At 38.7% G+C, this 19956-nt stretch overlaps 1 protein-coding gene across 1 annotated transcript in view; it reads left to right on the top strand.

Annotated features, from left to right (window-relative positions):
• SLC39A6 (solute carrier family 39 member 6) overlaps positions 1–19956 on the top strand; it is a 55728-nt gene that overhangs the window by 9355 nt on the left and 26417 nt on the right. The window contains exons 3-6 of the mRNA XM_060253769.1: positions 2659–2839; positions 3456–3625; positions 4128–4337; positions 5128–5224. Of these exons, the coding sequence (XP_060109752.1) occupies positions 2659–2839; positions 3456–3625; positions 4128–4337; positions 5128–5224 (658 nt within the window). The remainder of the gene's footprint in view (positions 1–2658; positions 2840–3455; positions 3626–4127; positions 4338–5127; positions 5225–19956) is intronic.

Raw genomic sequence — 19956 nt, 5'->3', positions numbered from 1 at the left:
GATGAGCAATGAATTTGGAAAGAGAGGTGTCCCACAGAGGTGTAGAGGTGTTGGATATGGTCTGGAAGAGCTTTGCCCAAAAGCATGTTTGTCAGAAGCCACTGGCAAGTTCTGGAATCAAGATTTTAATATGAAAACAAAATAGACTTTCTTGAAAAGTAAGCTTAAGTACACTGAATTGTCTTTTAAAGTATCACTTATTAGTTGACATCTTTTGATTCATGTTGCTCTGTGAGCCTCATTATTTGAAAGACATAGGAACAATCTGAGCCAAGAACTCCACAGCATGTTGCATCCCCCCCCCCCCTTGAAGGAGCAAGGAGACCTACAGAAATCTTTATAAACGAAGTCTGTTTAAAATAGTGCAATGTAAGGAAGACCATGAGAATTTTCTTGTGGAAATTCTAGATTGCATTCTAGGGAGACATTTTTATTACTGACTTTCCTGATACTGGAGTATATCTGGAGCTTTCAGGGTACTCACACTATTTAGTATACACACATTTACTGACCATTAATGGTATAATAGTACAGAAAATCAGAAATAAAAGGCCTGTTAGGCACCAAAAATTACGGTATAAATAAATACATATATTAAAAATGTCTACCAGACAGAGCCCACGGCAATAAAACTAGTAAAGCACAATAGGAAACCAGCTATATTTGGCTTTATTAAAACTTTATTAAAAGGTAATTACAGCAGTCTTAGTATTTGGCGCAGAGAAGACTGAAAAGGAAAAAAGCATATGCTCTTTTGCAGTTGACAAAATATTTTGAGGTGATTCTTGCTCACTGCAAGTGCTCAACTAAGGTGTGCCATTCACTCCCTTGAACTGACACTTTGGCACATAAAAGCTCCTACTGGTTGTTATTTCTGGACATTAAAAACATTACTGTCCACCACCTGGGAAAAGATTTTTTTCAAGCGATAAAACTTGCCCCTGCTCTGGATTATTTCTCATTTGGTCCAATGCATAGATTGAAACATTTGGGCATCTGGAACTGGCCACCCATTTCTGCCTCACTTTCCCCTTTCTTTCCTACCCTCTGCTATATTCAGTGTCTGAATGTCTAGCCTGTGACTGCTGAGGCTAATGCAATGTGCTTGTGCTCAGCCAGTAGGATTTTTGTCTCCCTTTTTTCATACTACATGAGAAGCCAGTGAGAACCATTGTAGTATAGCGGTTAGAATGTTGAATCAGGATCTGGAAGACCCAGAAATGAATATGTTGTGCCATGGACATTCACTGTGCCAGTCATCTTCTCTCAGACCAACCCACTTCACAAAGATGTCACGAAAATAAAATGAAGGATAGGAGACATGTGTAAATTATTTGGAATCCCAGTTGGGGAGAAGAGCAGGATATCTAAACTTTCCTCTTGTCATACACCATAGTCAGTGGGCTGCTGATGGGAAACAATGGCTTGGATCCTACAAGGTTCATGAGTAGAGTGCAGCTTTCTTGCTTCTCTTTCCTACTGGAGCCCACTGAGGTCTTTGAAATTCTGTTCCTGAGTGGTGAGGGAGGCCCATCATTGGGTGCAAAACAGGAGAAGGGGACTCAGTAATAAAAACCCCCTCTTTGGATACTCCTCTGAATGTCTGCTTGCTAGTGCTGGAAATATCAAAGAACAGTGACCAGAAATCACTCCATCCTCTGTTGACGGGAGTGCCCTAGGAAGTAATTGAAGGATCCAGGCTATTGAGTCCAAGGCACTTCTGACTCATGGAGTTAATTGCATGGTTCTTGAATTCTCTGTATATGTACCCACTTAGTGCTAGAGATTTGTGTTTAAACAGCTGTGCGTTTTGTTTAATATTGTGCAATGAATACAGTTAATGAACAGTGTAACTAGATTTTGTCAGGTTCATAGCCATGTTGGTTTGAAGCAGCAGAACAAAGTAGCACCCTTTTAAAACCAATAAAGTTTTATTCAAGGTTTTATTCAAGCTTTCATGTGCGTGCACACTTTCTCAGATACAACGAAATGGAAATTACCAGTCCAAACATATAGGTAGAGGGTGAGCAGTATATTAGGATACAGCATAATGAAGATGTTTAATAGATTCAAGAACCAAACAGGAGTAATAAGTTTAGTTTATGTGGTTACCATTTATTTGGATTTAATTTTGTGGAAAATCTGTTGAAGGAAATAAATATGTCAGAATTGGTGATTGATGGGCAGATGTATCCTTAATTGCGAAATGGTACCAGTTATGAAATGGTAATCATATAAACAAATGGTAACCAAATAAACAAAAAAACCTAAGCTTATTATTTCTGTTCGGTTCCTGAATCTGTTAAACATCTTCATTATACTGTATGCTAATTTACTTCTCACCCTCTACCTACATGTATTCATTGTGTAATAACTGTATTCATTGTGAAATATCATTAACTGTAGTCATTGTGCAATGCACAATGCACAGAAGAAGTGTTCCACACATAAAGCCTTGTTGGTCTTAAAGGTACCACTGGACTCAAACTTTGCTCTGTAGGTTGTGTCTTAACTTAGCTGGTTTGCCTGCTTTTTATTTGCTTTTTAAAATTACAACATTTTAAACTTCCAATTTAATTGACTATTGCACTACTATAGTTTGAAGTTATCCTCATGTTTATGTATGAGCTTAAGTTTCCTGAATGTTTTCTCCTACAGTGTTTCAATGCATCAAAATTGATGCTTTCTCATGGAATAAACACACAAGCTATGTTGACAGCTACGGAATTTAGTTATCTTTGCCCAGCTATTGTAAACCAGATTGATGGCAGATACTGTATAATTCATGCAACAAGTGAAAAGGCAGAATCTCCTCCAAAAACATATTCATTGCAAGTAGGTAGGTTTGTTGAAATGCAGTTTCTTGCTTAAATACCATTATGTTGTATTTTTCTTTCGTATTGTGTGTGCGTGTGCGCATGTGAGTGGTGTGCATCTGAAAGTCATGGTCATCTCTGGTGACTTCTGGGGGCTTGGAGGATATTCAGAGAGGTGGGTGGATAAAGCCTGCCCATGCCTCCTGGCTCTGGTATTTCAAGGAGGTCCCCCATCCACATACTTGCCAGAGTCATCCCTGCTTAGCTTCTGAACTCTGACGAGATTGGGCTTGCCTGGACTATCCAGGCGTAGAGATACCATTATGTTGTTTTGTGCTTCACTAGGAGCAAAAATGTTGATCAAGAATCTAAAATCAGCATCTTTGTTTTGGTGTCAAAGGGAAGAAACACCACAAAGTGAGATTCTCTCTTAAACTGTGTTCAAAATGCAGTTCAGTCACACAAATTATATAGAGTTCTTCCTGTGACAGAATGCTTGTAGGCTTTAGAAGATGTGCTTGTGCCAGATTATGGATGGATGGCTGTGCCTAATTTCTTCCTTTTTTCTACTTTTAAAAAATGAATTTGGGAAAGGAATGCTTGGCTGAAGCACTTAAAAATTTTTGCTTTCCTTTTCAGCTTGGATTGGAGGATTTATATCCATCTCTATCATCAGCTTTCTTTCATTACTGGGTGTTGTATTGGTGCCACTTATGAATCGTGTATTTTTCAAGTTCCTTCTAAGTTTCCTGGTGGCATTAGCAGTTGGTACCTTAAGTGGGGATGCTCTTTTGCATCTCCTTCCACATGTAAGTACTTTCTTTTTGTAACCTGAATTACTAAGTAAATGTCACTTTGGAGCATAATGTCATTATAAGTTCGGTTGGGGAAGACTTTTAAGTAAGAACAGGGAACATAGTGGCAGTTCTGCTAGTAGCAGGCTTCAGTGAAATACACTACTTCGGGGGCAAACTGATGGCAAATGCATCTAGAAAGTGAGGGATATAAGAAACCAAAATCCATTACTACTTTAAAGTCTGACACAGCTGACAGCCAAAATGGCATGAGGATGGTACAGCTGTGAGGACTTCTGCAACGCATCTACTCCATTCTGTCCACCACTAGACCCCATAGCATTCTGTGATGATGCTGTGCATCTCACCATGGTCGTGCATGCTAGTGTCAGCAGCCACTCATTCAGCAGTGGTGCACCAGCATGAGGCAAACTGACCTTGACTTTGTCAATCATATATCTTCTTTTGCAGGGCAGGCTGTCTGGACTAACTTTGTTCTCCTTTTTTCAATTTTCAGTCTCATGGAAATCATCATCATCATGAGAAACCATTAATGGAGCACAATAAAGACCTTCCATTGAGGCATATTGTTTTCCAAAGTGTAGAAGAGAGTGCTTATTTGGATTCCACCTGGAAGGGCCTCACGGCACTTGGAGGGCTGTATTTTATGTTTCTAGTGGAGCATTTGATCACTTTAATTAAGCAGTTCAAAGACAAGAAGAAAAAGGTAGGGAAGTGGGGGCAAACGGTCCTGTTTCTGAACACTGGTGGGCAGCTCCCATGAGGCTTTTTATGCAGCAGCTCACCCAGTGTGGCTCTCCCACCTCAGGATCTGCCTGGACACACAGGAGAACACAGGCCTTCCCTTTGCAAAGGTTATTTAAGTGCAGTGATTTCAGTCTGGAAGTTTTAAACTTTCGTTAGTGCACTTCCACTGAAACAAATGTAAACAAGGGTTTGTGTTAATTCATTTTTTGTTTTAAATTCATGTTTCATGAGTGCCAGTTCTGAAAGCCTATGTTAATATTGTTAAAACTAATTGAATGATTGATCCTCACATCATCAGTATGTGTTGGGCCAGTGAGGCCTGCTGCTGTTGTGTAATGCTGAACCATTTTGCTGGATATTTAAATCAGTCATTGAGTTGGAAGTCCTTTTGGAAAATTAGCAGCTGGATTAATTGTACTCATACAAAGAGAGAGAGCTTATTTTTAGTAAGACAAATATGTTTCAAAACCTTGGTATAGTGTGTTTAGATGTTATTCAATAAATAGAAAATCTATCAATTGTTTAAATTTTTTTTTCAGATTTGAAATAATATGTTAAACTGAATAATATTGCTTCTTGAGACTACTTCTATGAAGTTGCCATGCAAGATTTTCTGAAGTTAAGATTTTTGGGGGGGAGGAGGCTTTGCCATCTACATTCTTGTCAGATGCATAACAATAATATGTATGTTGCATTCAAGATGTATAACTAAAAATCTTAATAACTTACTTATGTGTTCTTGGAGTTAGAAAAAGAACGATGAAGATGAAGCAGAAATTAAGAAGCAGCTGTCTAAATACGATTCTCAGCTTTCAACAAATGAAGAAAAGTCAGATGCAGATGATCGTAAGTTTCAGTAACTGTTGTCCAGCTATTCCATTCAAAGTGACTTAAGTTCTTTTTTTCCTGAGGCCTGATGACGATGAATGCCTCTGTTTAAGTAACCTAATGTTGCTGTGAAGAGAAACTACTGACACCTCATAGAAATTATTTGAGATTGTTGAGTTGGTAACATCAAATGGCTGACTGTCTGTCTTATACCTGGTGTTGTCATAAATGACCTGTTTATGGGTTGCTGCCTTTCCAGTTCTGATTATTGATGATGGCCAATTTCAAAACTGGGGTGCCTATAAAGGTAAGCTTAAGAGTGAGCAGAATTTATATTCTACCCGAATTAACAACTGGCTTGCAATAAGCTCACCCTGGCATCACCCCTCCTTGCTACCTGCCCTTGCCTTTCTGCTAATTTACCTGGCTGCAGGAACAAGGAGGCCTCCATTACTCTCTGGTACTTAGAATGCTGAAATGGCAGTGTTTCAGGGATCATGGGACACTTCATTTTCAAGGTTGTCCAAGCAGGTGTTTTAAGGTGTTCATTATTGTCAGTAAGTTCAGCCCGTGTTATCTGAGCCCATTTGAATTAGGCGGTTGAAAAGAGGATTGCCTTTATCATAGCTGCAGTCTGATTTTGCCTCTTGTCTTGTGGTGACTATACCAACCATCAACCATTATAGGAGCCATCTTAGAAAGCCAAAGTCCATCTTAGAGAGATGGAAAAGCACAGCAGGTGCCGTTGTCTGGGACCAGTGAGATAATGGATAAGACCTCCATAACATTGGGGAAAAACGTTCATGGCATCCCAAATTGGACTTTTCCAAATTCTGTTGCAAAACTTTTCTTTCCTGTCTTAACCCCTGTAAATTCCATTTTTGTGCTCTCTGGCCTGCAACCCTTTAAACTGTTGTCCCAAAGCTGCTGACCCTAAGAGAGGTATTTACTATTTTACTTGAGGGCTGAAGTGAACAGAGTTCTATACGTGACCATTTGCTGCCCCACAGATCTCAACCCTTGGTAGAAAAGTGGCTTATTCTCCCTCTGAGTCGGAGGCCATCTTGGGTGCTTGCCACCATCTTGTCAGGGAGGCAGGAAATAGAATCATTCTTCTTCCTCTGCTTTGACCCTGGAGCACCTAGATCTCCTCAGTTTCTTTCCTGCCTCTAAATGGAGAGCAACTAGCTATTTTAGCTCCAAAAAGATAGGAAGCAAGTTACCTTTTTTTTCTATTACCTAACTCTTCTTCCTTTAACCTTACTTCTTTTAACTATTTCCTGAACTTTAGTCCTCTAGCCCTGTCCTCCTTCTCACCTTATATTCCAACTCTTTCACTCACAATCTGTGAGGAGGCAGCAATACCGCAGTTAATTTTCAAAGCGGTTGTTTTTTTTTCTTCTCTTCTCCGCTGAGCGGTGCAAGCCACAGCAATGGAAAGCTTCGGGGACGAATTCTTGGAGGACGCACCTTCCCTCGGCCCTCATTCTGACGCCTCGGGAAGGGACTCTGGGACCAGCATGTCTTTGCAGCCTGCTGCGGTTCCCGGCAACGTGTCCCACTCTAGTGACTCCGGCCACCGCGAGCGGAAGCGGGCAGGCTCATCATCGGGCGCACTTGAGACTCCTGCTTCTCAGAAGCGAGCAATTGACGGCAGCCATTTTGAAGATGCGGTTTTGGTGTGCATTTTGCCCGATCGGCGCCATGAGCCATCTATTGCGCTACAGGGCATGGTTGCCAATCTCCAGCCGGGAGACTACCCAGGAGGCCAGCCCCTATCAGATCAAGCCTCCGTGATGGATCCAGACCTGATGTGCCCAACCCCAAGGGGCTTTTTTCTAATGATTTCATGACCATGATTCCGCAGACTATTCAATGCCTGTCAATCGGGCTATTAGCCTGGGGTCAGTGGGATCCAGATCTCCTTGTTCGCATCGCACAGGTCAGAGTTTGCCCAGACAGGACAGTTGGCCAGAAAGCAGATGTCTGACTCTAGATTACTAGAGGAAGATTCAGAGGAGACACAGTCAGAGATGGAGTCTCAACCCAAAGATCAAGAAAATTTTATTTCAGAGGAAGAGGTGGAGGATATCTGTGTTCCACCTCAGTCGGTTCGTTGTTTTAAAGTGGACGATTATCAGTAATTGTTAACCAGAGTTATGGCAGCCCTGGCACTTCAGGATCCATCCTCTGAGGAGGAGAATACCAGCACTGACACTAATCCTAGGAACAAAACTACTGGGAGTAGGGAGTTTTTTCCAGGCTCTCACACAACTGCTAAGGTTTTCCCATTTCCACATTTTTTTGAGAGGCAACTCAAGGCTGAATGGGAAAAACCTAATTCCACTCACCAATTTCCTGGGTTATTGAAAAAGTTATATGATTTACCTGTTTTTGCAACTGAAATGTTACAGGTTCCAGTAGTGGATGCCCCAGTGACGGCACTTCAAAACTCGGGGTTCGTTTCAGAGGACAGTCATGGTGCCATCAGGGACAAGAAAATAGATCTGGCATTAACAAGGTCACACGAAGCGGTGACAATGGCAATAAAGGCAAGTACAGCATCCTCTGTTGTTTCTAGAGCAGCTATAGTCTGGGCTAGGAGACTCGCACAACTACTGCCGGAAAACAACAAGAAATTAATTGAGGGAACCAGTAGGCTTCTTAAAGCAGTAGAGTTCACGGCTGATGCATCTTTAGACACGCTCACCTTTTGCTCCAGAGGTTTAGCTTCCGGGGCAGTAGCCAGAAGAGGTATATGGCTGAGAGCATGGCCAGCTGACAGTCACTCCATACAAATTGTGATCTCTTACCCGTTTCAAGGAGAAAAGCTCTTTGGCAGTGCTTTAGACAAAATTTTAGTGGAAACTAAAGACAAAAAAGAAGGCAATGCCAAAGAACATTAGGAGAACTGATAAAGAGGTTTTTACAACCAGCCCTTTCGTTCTTCACACTCATTGGCCAGATCTAGACCCTACGCAGATAATAAAAGATCGTCCTGGAATCAGCTAAGACAGACCTTCAGAAAAGGATTCAATAATCCTAGATTCTCCAAACAGAACGCAGACTGCAGAGACAAGCAGGATCGGGAACCGAAGTTCAACAAGGCGTGATTGGACTTCAGTTCCGGTAGGAGGAAGACTGCATCATTTTCGAGACGCCTGGGAGGCTTCCCAGACAGATTGTTGGACATTAGAAATCGTATTGTGCGGTTATGCAATAGAATTCAAAAGCACCCCGCCGGAGTGCCTTCTGATATCCCCAATTTGAAAGAATTCTACAAGGTGATCAATAACGAACAAAGCCATATCACATCTTCTCGAAATCAATGCCCATAGAGCAGAGGGGTCGAGGTGTGTATTCAGTATTCTTCACAGTACCCAAGAACAACGGAGACTGGAGAGCAATACTTGACCTAAAGTTTCTCAATAAGTTCATCCATCTCCGACATTTTCGCATGGAGACCCTAAGGTCAATCATAGAGGCTCTGCAACCAGGGGAGTTCCTCACGTAGTTGGATCTCACGGAAGCCTACCTACACATTCTGATTCTTTTATCCCATTGGCGCTTCCTTCAGTTCTGCTTGGGGCACAAACACTTCCAATTCAGGGCACTTCCCTTCGGCTTAGCCATAGCCCCCAGAGTCATCACGAAGGTGATGGTGAACGTTGTGGCTCTGCTCAGACAGCACGGTGTCCATAGTCATCCATATCTAGATGACCTCTTGATCAGATCATCGTCCCATCAGAAAGCCCTGTCAGATATCCAAACGACTATCCGGTGTCTACAGGAACATGGGTTTCTCATAAAACTATCCAAGAGTGTACTGGAACCAACACAACGGTTGGAGCACTTGGGGATGATCATAGATACACGAAAAAATTCGCCTTTTCTGCCAAGCGACAAGATCTTGAAAACCAAACAACTTGTGAACCTTGTTATCCGGAGTACCCACACCCCACTATTGGCTCTAGCCAAATTGATGGGGCTGTTCATCTCGAACATGGATGCGGTTCAGTGGGGCAGACTACATACCAGACCTTACAAAGTTTCTTCCGTCCCCACCAATACCAGATCATGGAAAAGCAGAATCCGCAGATCAAGATCTCCTTAGCGGTCAAACACTCTTTGAAATGGTGGTCCAGGGATGTCAACCTCCGACAAGGCAGAATCTACTACCTCCCCAGGGAGATACAGCTGTTCACAGATGCCAGCCTGTCAGGATGGGGAGCAACACTCGACAACATTCCAACGCAGGGTTGCTGGTCACCGTCAGAGACTCAACTTCTGATCAGTGTGTTAGAATTACGGGCGATCCGTCTAGCTCTGTTATTCTTTGCCAATCTAGTATAGAAGCAACATGTTTTAGTACGAACAGACAATGTGGCGGCGAAATCTTACCTGAATCATCAGGGGGGTTCGAGATCTGCAGCTCTAGCCAGAGAAGCAAAGACATTATTCACCTGGGGAGAACATCATCTCCTGTTCATCAGACCAGAACACATCAAGGGCATTGTCAACATCCAAGCAGATTGGCTCAGCCGAACGACCATACAACCAGGAGAATGGAGACTGAAGTCGTCTGTATTCCAGCAGATAGTTTAACAGTTCGGGCAACCAGTCATGGACTTGTTTGCTTCTCACAACAACTATCAAGTACCAAGATTTTACACCAGGTTGTTTCACCCCGCCACAGCAGCAGTGGATGCTCTGACAGTGACTTGGCCCCAGGGTCTTCCCTCCGATTCCAGTGTTATCAAGATTTCTTTGTCAGGTGCAACACCAGAAGGCACGGGTTATCCTAGTAGCTCCATGGTGGCCACGACGCCCATGGTTCTCGTCTATTCAAAAACTATCAACCACCCAGCCACTACGGTTGGAGATATCTCCAGAAATGCTGACACAGGGTCCAATTTGGCATTCACACCCAGAATAGCTGCAATTGACCATGTGGAAATTGAACGGTCTACATTCCGAAAATTAGGATACTCATCAGAGGTTACTAACACACTACTGGCCTCGAGGAAGGAGTCCACCACCAGAATTTACAATACTACCTGGAAGGCCTTTCATAGGTGGTGCCGCAGAAAGACAAGGGATCCACTAAATTCATCAATTCAATACATTTTGGAATTCTTGCAAGATGGACTCCATTCTGGATTGAAACCAGCCACTTTACGTAGACAAGTAGCATCTTTGTCGTCGGTATTGGGTCTGATACAGGGAAAAGATGTTTCCTCACACACACATGTACAGAGGTTCTTGAAGGGGGCCACACTCGAATGCCCCCCACAGACTCACAGATTTCCAACGTGGCAGTTACACACTGTCCTGTGCGCGCTCACAAAATCACCTTTTGAACCATTACAGGACATTTCTCTAAAATGGCTACGTTTGAAGACCATATTTCTGATAGCGATCACATTGGCAAGAAGGGTCTTGGAAATTAATGCCTTATCGGTAAAGAAAGAACTCTGTATTTTTCACAAGGACAAGGTGGTTCTCCGTACAGATCCTACCTTTCAGCCCAAGATTGTATCTAAGTTTCACAATTCGGAGGAACTGCATTTATCATCATTCTGCCCAGATCCTAAATATCCAAGGGAGTGAATGTGGCACAACTTAGATGTTAGACGTTGTCTGAAGACGTATCTAGTCAGAACTGAACCAATTAGGAAGACAGATGCCATGTTTATCAATGTTACACAACCTAGGTTGGGATAGAAGATGTCAGCACCAGCCATCAGCTATGCTATTAAGCAATGCATCACTGAAGCATATAGGGCAATGAAATTAGAAGTACCCAGAGGGATTATAGCACATTCAGCCAGAAGCGCGGCAACTAATGCGGCTTTTAACAAATACTCTTCGGTAGATGAGGTGTGCAGAGCTGCAACATGGTCTTCTATTTCAGTTTTTGTTCGTCACTACAAATTAAATGTTTAAAGTTCAGCAGAAGCAGCATTTGGCAGTAAAGTTCTACAATGTGTTCCTAGAAGAGAGCGATACCCCACCCAATCATTAATCTACTGCTATAGGAGAACCCAAGATGACCTCCAACTCAGAGGGAGAACAACCATTGGTACTTACCGTGAGGGGTCATTCTCCTCTGAGTACAGGAGATCTTGCCCACCACACTGTATCTCTCATACTAGGGTCTGTTCTGCCATATCTATTTCATTTTTTCTTGCTGCTTCACAGTTCTCTGTTATGCTTGTTGCATATTATCTGACTGTTATTACTGTCATTACTGTTATTACTGTTTAATTCTTTTGAGTAAGGTTGATAGTTTAGAAACTGCTTCTCGGAGTATCCCAACTGAGGAGATCTGGGTGCTCCAGGGTCAAAGGAGAGGAAGAAGAATTATTCTATTTCCTGCCTCCTTGACAAGATGGTGGAAAGCACCCAAGATGTCCTCCTTTACTCAGAGGAGAATGACCCTCACGGTAAGTACCAATGGTTAATCTCTGAATCTTTTGTAACTTGGTAGGTGCTTCTAGTAACCAGGTGGTTGCTGTCCTGCATGACGATACTTATAATGTTGTAGTGGGCTGAAGTGTTTTACATATGATACCGTTGCAGTTAAGCTGCAAAGCAGGACTTGCAGCAGTGAGATTAAATCTGAGGGCAGGCTTCCGGTTTTGGTAATGGTTGGGTTGAGCTGCTCTTCAGCAGATGGGCAGATCAGAACCTCTGTTTTGGGCAGAAAAGGTGATATCAACACCTACTGCCTACCCCTTCCAGGCAGGGAGGGGGCCAAGAAATGTATGTGAAGTTCTGAGGGGATTTACTTTGGCTGACGAGGAACTCCAGTGGGGTTTCTTTTTGGCTTTGAAGAGTCCCCTGAGAAGGACTGCATTCCATCGTCTACAGAGAATCTCTGAATCCATTAAATTGGCTTAAATCCACCAAGATACAAAGCTTCTTTGAGACTGATTAACATCTGAGAACTAAGAGAGCGGTGCCAAGAAGGATAAATGAACTGAAGATACAAGAATGGATCATGCAGATTCCACTATGCAAAAAATGCAGGAGAAAGCATTATTAGCTGATTATAAATTAATGGAGAATCAAATACGGTTAAGAGGGGTGCCTGAATCTACCACTACTGATTTAAGGTCATATATAATTGAAATCATTGCTAATTTCTTAGAAGACCCAGAAGGAACTGATCATTATTATGATTATATTTACAGGGTAAATTCAAACTATGCAAAAAAAAAAAAAGTTACCAAGAGATGTGGTGGTAATATTGGTGACAAGAGACATGGTGGGAAGGATTCTTAGTGAACAATTCAAGAGCCCAGTGGGGTGGATGGCAGTAAAGTAAGAATTATGAAAGAACTGCCAAGGAAAGTTATCAGTGATAGGAGACCATACAGAAGGTTAACAGAAAAAATGAGAGAAAAAGAAATAAGATATAAATGGGAACTTCCAGAGGGTTTTAGTTTTGAATTCAAAGGACAGAGATTTACCATCACAACCAATCAGCAAATGGCAAGTTTTCTGAGTGAGCATAAAGACTTTGGGGAATCAGATAAAGAATAAAAACCACTATGGATTACAAATTAATATCTTGGAATATAAATGGACTTAATTCACCACAAAAAAGAAGGGCAACTTTTCACTGGATTGGAAAACAAAAATGTAATGTAATCTGTCTACAAGAAGTACACATCAAACAAACGGATTACAAATTTTTATGGAATAAACAACTGGGTGTGGAATTTTTTTCATTGGCTTAGGCGAAAAAAAGGGGGGTAGTTTTCTATATCAAACAAGAATTAGACCAGAAATTAATTTTTAAAGATGATGATGGCAGATATATTGTGGTAGAAGTGACACTGAATTATAAAAGAACTTTGTTGCTGGGAGTATATGCTCCAAATGGAGCAAAAGACTCTTTTTTTAAGATATAATGCAACAATTAGACCAAGTGGTGTATGATCAAATTATGATAATGGGAGACTTTAATGGAACAGTGAAAAAGACTTTGGATAGAACTGGGAAAAACAACAACGAAAACCATTCTTCGAATTGGTAAAACAGGAGAGTTTAGTGGATTTATGGAGGGAATTAAACCCCAAATAATGTGATTATACTTACTTTTCGGCGAGGCATAACTCTTTTTCGAGAATCGATATGATTTGGACCACAAAAGATCTTGGACTTTTAACGAAGAAAATAGAGATATTTCCTAAAATAAGAGCAGATCACAATCTAATATTGTGGTCTGCAAAATCAGGAAAAAAGACTCTAAGGTGGAGGTTAAATGAGGATTTGCTACAGAAACAGGAAATAGTGGTGTCTCTGGAAAAGGAAACTCAATGCTTCCTCCAAATAAATGAAAAAGAAGATACCCAGTTTCGAATTGTGTGGGATGCATATAAAGCAATAATGAGAGGCATTTTGATTACATTGAACAACAAAGATAAAAGAGCCAAAAATAGACAAATGATAGACAGTCAGAAAGAAATTAGTAAAAAAGAGAAAGAGTTGAAAAAGCGACCTGGGAAAAAGATTATAAGAGAAATTACAATATTACAAAGCCAACGGAGCCATTTGCTGAATAAAAAATTGGAATGGAATTTAAAGAGACTACAGCAGAACTCTTTTGAAGGTGCGAATAAACCTGGAAAATATCTTGCATGGAAAATGAAAAAAAGAAGGGAGAATAAAATAATTAACAAAATTGTATCTGGTGAAAAAGACATTGTTGACCATGAAGGCATTAAGAGGGAATTTTACAAATATGCCAAGCTATTTAAAAGCCAAAGTGTAAATAGAAAAAGAATTGATGAGTACCTACAGAAAATTAAGGTTAACTTAGTAACAAAAAATATGGAGAATTTGGTCAATAAGCCAATTGAGAGGGGAGAAATAGAGGAGGCGATCAACTCAATGAAATTAGGAAAAGCACCTGGTCCAGATGGCTTTACGGCAAGATTTTATAAAGTTTTCGCGGAAACGTTATTACCAAAACTTCAGTTATTGATGAACACTATAAGATTAGATGGGAAAGTTCCTTGTACATGGAAAGAAGCAGTAATTTCTTTGATACCAAAAGAAGACAGAGACACCACAAATGTGAAAAATTATAGACCAATTTCATTACTAAACAATGACTATAAAATATATGCAAGGATTTTAGCAGAATGCCTTAAACAGCATTTGAACAGTTTTATTAAAGAACAAACAGGATTTCTTCCCAAAACACAAATTAGAGATAACATAAGAACAGTTATAGATATTATTGAATACTATGAGAAGCATCCTGAAAAAGAAGTAGCTTTATTTTTTGCAGACGCAGAGAAAGCATTTGATAATGTGAATTGGGACTTTATGTTTGCAGTGATGGAGAAATTGAGATTGGGAGAAGACTTTATCAGAATGGTAAAGGCGATATATTCTGAACAATCAGCAAGGCTCTGTATTAATGCAGATTTAACAGAAAAAATGATAATAAATAAAGGAACAAGACAAGGTTGCCCGCTATCTCCATTGATATTTATGACGCTAGAGGTTTTGTTAATTCAAATCCAAGAAGATAAAGAGATAAGAGGGGCTAAAATTGAAAGGTTTTTCTTATAAATAAAGAGGATTTGCAGATGACGTGATGTTTATAAATGAAAATCCCACTCATGTAACACCATTGCTTCTTCGTAAGATACAAGAATATGGAGAATTGGCAGGCTTTTATATAAACAAAGAAAAATAAAAAAGTGTGTAAAATATGTTAAAGAGTAAGCAGGAAGAACTACAGAGATTAACAGAGTGTGAAATTACTTCAAAAATAAAACATTTAGGTGTAGAAATAACAATGAAAAATATTGATTTGTATAAAAACAATTATAAGAAACTCTGGCATAAGATTGATAGAGATGCAGTTCTCATAGTCAACACAAGAAATACGTCAAATATCGTGAGATTTCTCTACCAGTGAAACAAGATTTGAAGGCAAGAAAAGCGGGAAGTATTAGAGGAAGAAGAAGGAAGTCAACGAAGCAAACAGCCTACTCTAGGATTATAATACCAGAGAGAAACATCGGTGGCCATTGTTGTTGGGAGGACTAAGTTTTAAAAGTGATTGGGACATTTAAAATTGGTGGAGTTCAACAGATTTGGCAATTAAAAAATTACTACTGTTGGATAGTAGATAAGAAGATTTGAACTGGTAAAAGGGAAAAAAAGGAATTTTTTTTAAAGTGAAGCAAAAGTTGTGACCGCCATTTTAGGAGAAATAAAAACTTTAAACCTTAATATCTGAGCCTGGGAGGCTCAGAGGACAGCAAAATTGGGTGCATTGGAAAGGGCAAGCTTCACTTTATCAAACCTGATGGTTCAAATTTAATTTGGTGAGATTAAAATTTTTGATTTCTTTTTATATGTCAGACCCGAAACAAACTCGTGCTAGGTCTGCTTCAATAGAGAAAACACAAGCCCAATTAGATGCAATGGAAGCTAGGATAATGAAGGGGGTGAAAGAAATGATAACTGCCTCTAAAAAAGAAATAAAGGATATTGAGGACTCAAAGAAAGAATTAAAAAAAGAAATAGAGAATTTCAGAAATGACACTGTGGTAATAACAAAGAAAGTACAAGAAGTGGAAGAGAGAGTAAAAACACATGACTCCACCTTGTTAAAATTACAAGAAAAAGTGACAATTCATGACTGCAAATTGATGGAAACTCAGATCCGTCTGAGAGGTGTACTTGAAGATGAAGAATCAGACTTAAAAGAATACATAATAAAAATAATTGCAGAATTTTTGGAGGAAGATCCTGAAGGGAATAGAAATATGCATGGCTATATGTATAGAGTAAATTCACTCTATGCAAAAAAGAACAATCTGCCAAGAGATGTGGTCATAAGATTTATGACAAAAGAAATGGTGGGTAAAATCATGAATAAAAACTTTGAAAAGTCATCGACAGTGGGAGGCAGTAGAGTAAGAATTATGAAAGAACTGCCAAGACAAGTGTTAGCTGACAGAAAGGCAAACAAAAAATTGACAGAAAAACTACGTGACAATGGAATGAGGTATAGATGGAAAATACCTGAAGGTTTGAGCTTTGAACTTCAAGGGAAAAAGGATTACAATCACAAATACACAGGAACTGCATAGATTTTATGAAGAAAATAAAGAATTTGCACCATGATGGATTACAAATTGATATCTTGGAATGTAAATGGACTAAATTCACCACAAAAAAGAAAGGCAACGTTTCATTGGATTAAAAAACAAAATTGTAATATAGTATGTTTGCAAGAAGTGCATATTAGACAAAAGGATTATAAATTTTTATGGAATAAACAATTGGGACTAGAATTTTTTACATTAGCTGAACAGAAGAAGAGAGGAGTGGTCTTTTATATTAAACAAGAATTAGACCCGAAATTGGTATTTAAAGATAAGGATGGAAGTTATATAGCGGTAGAAATTACTTTGAATGCCAAAAAATGTTGTTGGGACTTTATGCTCCAAATGGTGCTAAAGACATTTTCTTTAAAAATATTACACAACATCTTGATGAAGTGACCTATAAGCAAATTTTATTGATGGGGGACTTTAACGGAACAATTCAGAATACGATAGATCTGGGAAGAAAAAAAAATGATAAAGGGAAATTGCCAAAGTCTTTTTTTGAATTTGTCAAACAGGAGAGTTTGGAAGATATATGGAGGAAGTTTAATCCTGAAGTACGGGACCATACCTTTTTTTCAGCTAGACATAGCTCTTTCTCTAGAATTGACATGTTGTGGGGTACTAAAGATTTGGGGCTTATAACAAAGAAAACAGAGATATTACCTAAAATAGGAGCTGACCATAATCCAATAATGTGGATTACAAAACGGTCAAAAAAAGTCAAGAAGATGGAGATTAAATGAAGATTTACTACAAAATAAAGAAATAGTAACATCTCTAGAAAATGAAACCAAAGCGTACTTCCAAGTAAATGACAGAGAGGATATGGAATTTCAGATGGTATGCGATGCCTACAAGGCAGTAATGAGAGGATTACTAATAACATTGAATAATAAAGACAAGAGAGCAAAAGATAAACAGATGTTGGACATTCAAAATGAAATTTTAAAAAAAGGTGAATTAAGGAAAAGGCCAGGAAAAAAGAAAATTATAAGCAAGATTACAATATTGCAAGCACAAATGAGACATCTGTTAAATAAAGAATTGGAATGGAATTCGAAAAAATTAAAACAAATCTTTCGAGGGAGCGAATAACCCTGGAAAACATTTGGCCTGGCAATTGAAGAAAAAAAAGAAAGTAAAATTATTAATAAAATTGTGGCTGATGGAAGAGAGATGGTAGATCAAGAAGGAATAAAGAGAGAAATTTTTAAATACTATGCTAAACTATTTAAAGGTGTTAAAGTAAAGAAGGAAAAGATGAAAGCATATTTGCAGAAGATTAAAATAGCACCCTTAACTGAGTATATGGAAAAAGTTTTGAATGATCCAATTAAAAAAATAGAAATTGAAGTAGCGATTAATGCAATGAAAATTGGAAAGGCTCCTGGACCAGATGGATTTACGGCAAATTTTTTAAAAACGTTTAAAGAAGAATTAATACCGAAACTTTATAAAGGAAGACCAAGCGGGGTTTCTCCCTAAAAGGCAAATAAGAGACAATATTAGAACTGTTGTAAATATTGTAGAATACTATGAAAGACATCCAGAGAAGGAAGTTGCATTATTCTTTGCGGACGCAGAGAAAGCTTTTGATAATTTGAATTGGGACTTTATGTTTGCAGTAATGGAGAAAATAAAGTTGGGGGAAAACTTTATAAGAATGATAAAAGCAATTTATACTGAACAACATGCAAGGTTATGTATAAATGCAGATCTTACAGAAGAAATTATAATCAGCAAAGGTACAAGGCAAGGTTGTCCGCTTTCACCATTGTTGTTTATAATGACTCTTGAAATCTTATTGATGCAAATACAAGATGATGAAGAAACTGAAGGAACGAGAATTAAAGGATTTTCCTATAAATATAGAGCATTTGCAGATGATATAATGTTTATAAATGAAAATCCTATGCAAGTAACACCTTTGTTGTTAGCCAAAATACAAGATTTTTGAGAACTGGCGGGACTTTATGTTTATAAAGAAAAGTCAAAAAATTTGTGTAAAAATATGCAAGTAAGTAAACAAAAGAAATTGCAGAGATTAACGGGATGTGAAGTTACCCCTAAAGTAAAATATTTGGGCATGGAAATAACAATGAAGAATATTGATTTGTTTATAAACAATTATGAAAAGTTAGGGGGTAAAATGGATGAAGATATGATAAAATGGAACAAGCTTAATTTGTCACTGCTTGGTAGAATAGCTGCAATTAAGATGAACATTTTGCCGAGAATAATGTATTTGTTTCAAACTATTCCAATTGTGAAAGACAGTAAACAATTTAATAAATGGCAAAGAAAGATTTCAGAATTCGTATGGGCTGGGAAAAAACCAAGGATTAAAATGAAAGTTTTAACAGATGCTAAAGAAAGAGGAGGATTTCAGCTACCAGATTTAAGATTATACCATGAAGCATTTTGTCTAGTATAGATAAAAGATTGGGTGACGCTGTTGAATAAAAAACTTTTAACGTTGGAAGGTCATGGAAATAAATTCGGCTGGCATGCTTATATGTACTATGGAAAGAAAAAGTCGGATGTTTTTTTTTCCTCACCATTATATAAGAAATAATCTACTAAATGTTTGGATGAAGTATAAGAAATATGGCGATGAGAGAAAACCACTATGGATAGTGCCAGCAGAAGTAATAAGAATAACAGCTGAGACAGGAGAGGAAAAAGGGATGTCATATAATCAATTATTAAAAATACAAAGCGGTAAAATACAATTGAAAACTGCTGAAGAGTTGAATAATAAGTATGATTGGTTTCAAATGTAACAAATAAAAAGTTTGGTGGAAAGCGATGTTAAAACTGAGGGAATAAGACGAGAACAAACAAATGGAAAAAGTTCTGCTTGGAGATAATGCAAAATTAATTTCGAAAATCTATAAGTTACTTTTAAAATGGTCTACGGAAGATGAAGTAGTGAAATCTCAAATGATTAAGTGGGCAATTAATGTAAATAAAGAAATACAGATGGACACATGGGAATATTTGTGGACGAACTGTATGAAACTCTCAACATGTCAGAGTATTAAAGAAAACTGTTTTAAGATGATGTACAGATGGTATATGACTCCTAAAAAGTTGGCAAAGATGAACAATAAGATGCCAGATAGATGTTGGAAATGTCAAAAACATGAAGGTTCTTTCTACCATTTGTGGTGGACTTGTGAAAGAGCGAAAAAGTACTGGCAGATGATTTAACAAGAGATTTCTAAGATCTTGGGATATGAATTTAACAAAGTTGCAGAGACTTTTTTGTTGGGATTACAAATGGAAAAATTTCCAAAAGAAGATAGAACTTTAATTTGGTACTTGCTCTCAGCTAGCTAGGACATTGTATGCGCAGTTGTGGAAGCAAGAAAAAATACCAGAGAAATGGGATTGGATTGTAAAAGTTATGACATGGAGTGAAATGGACAAGTTAACAAGGACCATAAGAGACTATGATTTAGAAGTATTTAAGATGGAGTAGAAAAAGTTCAGAAGATATGTAGAAAAAGAGTGGAAAATAAAAGGACATTGGACAATTTTTGATAATGACTAAGTACAAGAGGGAGGAGGATATTAATTTTGGTTCTTATTAATTAAGGG

Source organism: Heteronotia binoei, chromosome 14, assembly GCF_032191835.1.
Source record: "Heteronotia binoei isolate CCM8104 ecotype False Entrance Well chromosome 14, APGP_CSIRO_Hbin_v1, whole genome shotgun sequence".
NCBI classification, from domain to species: Eukaryota; Metazoa; Chordata; class Lepidosauria; order Squamata; family Gekkonidae; genus Heteronotia; species Heteronotia binoei.
The sequence above is the reverse complement of the archived record's forward strand: the minus strand, read 5'-3'. Positions and strand labels throughout refer to the sequence as shown.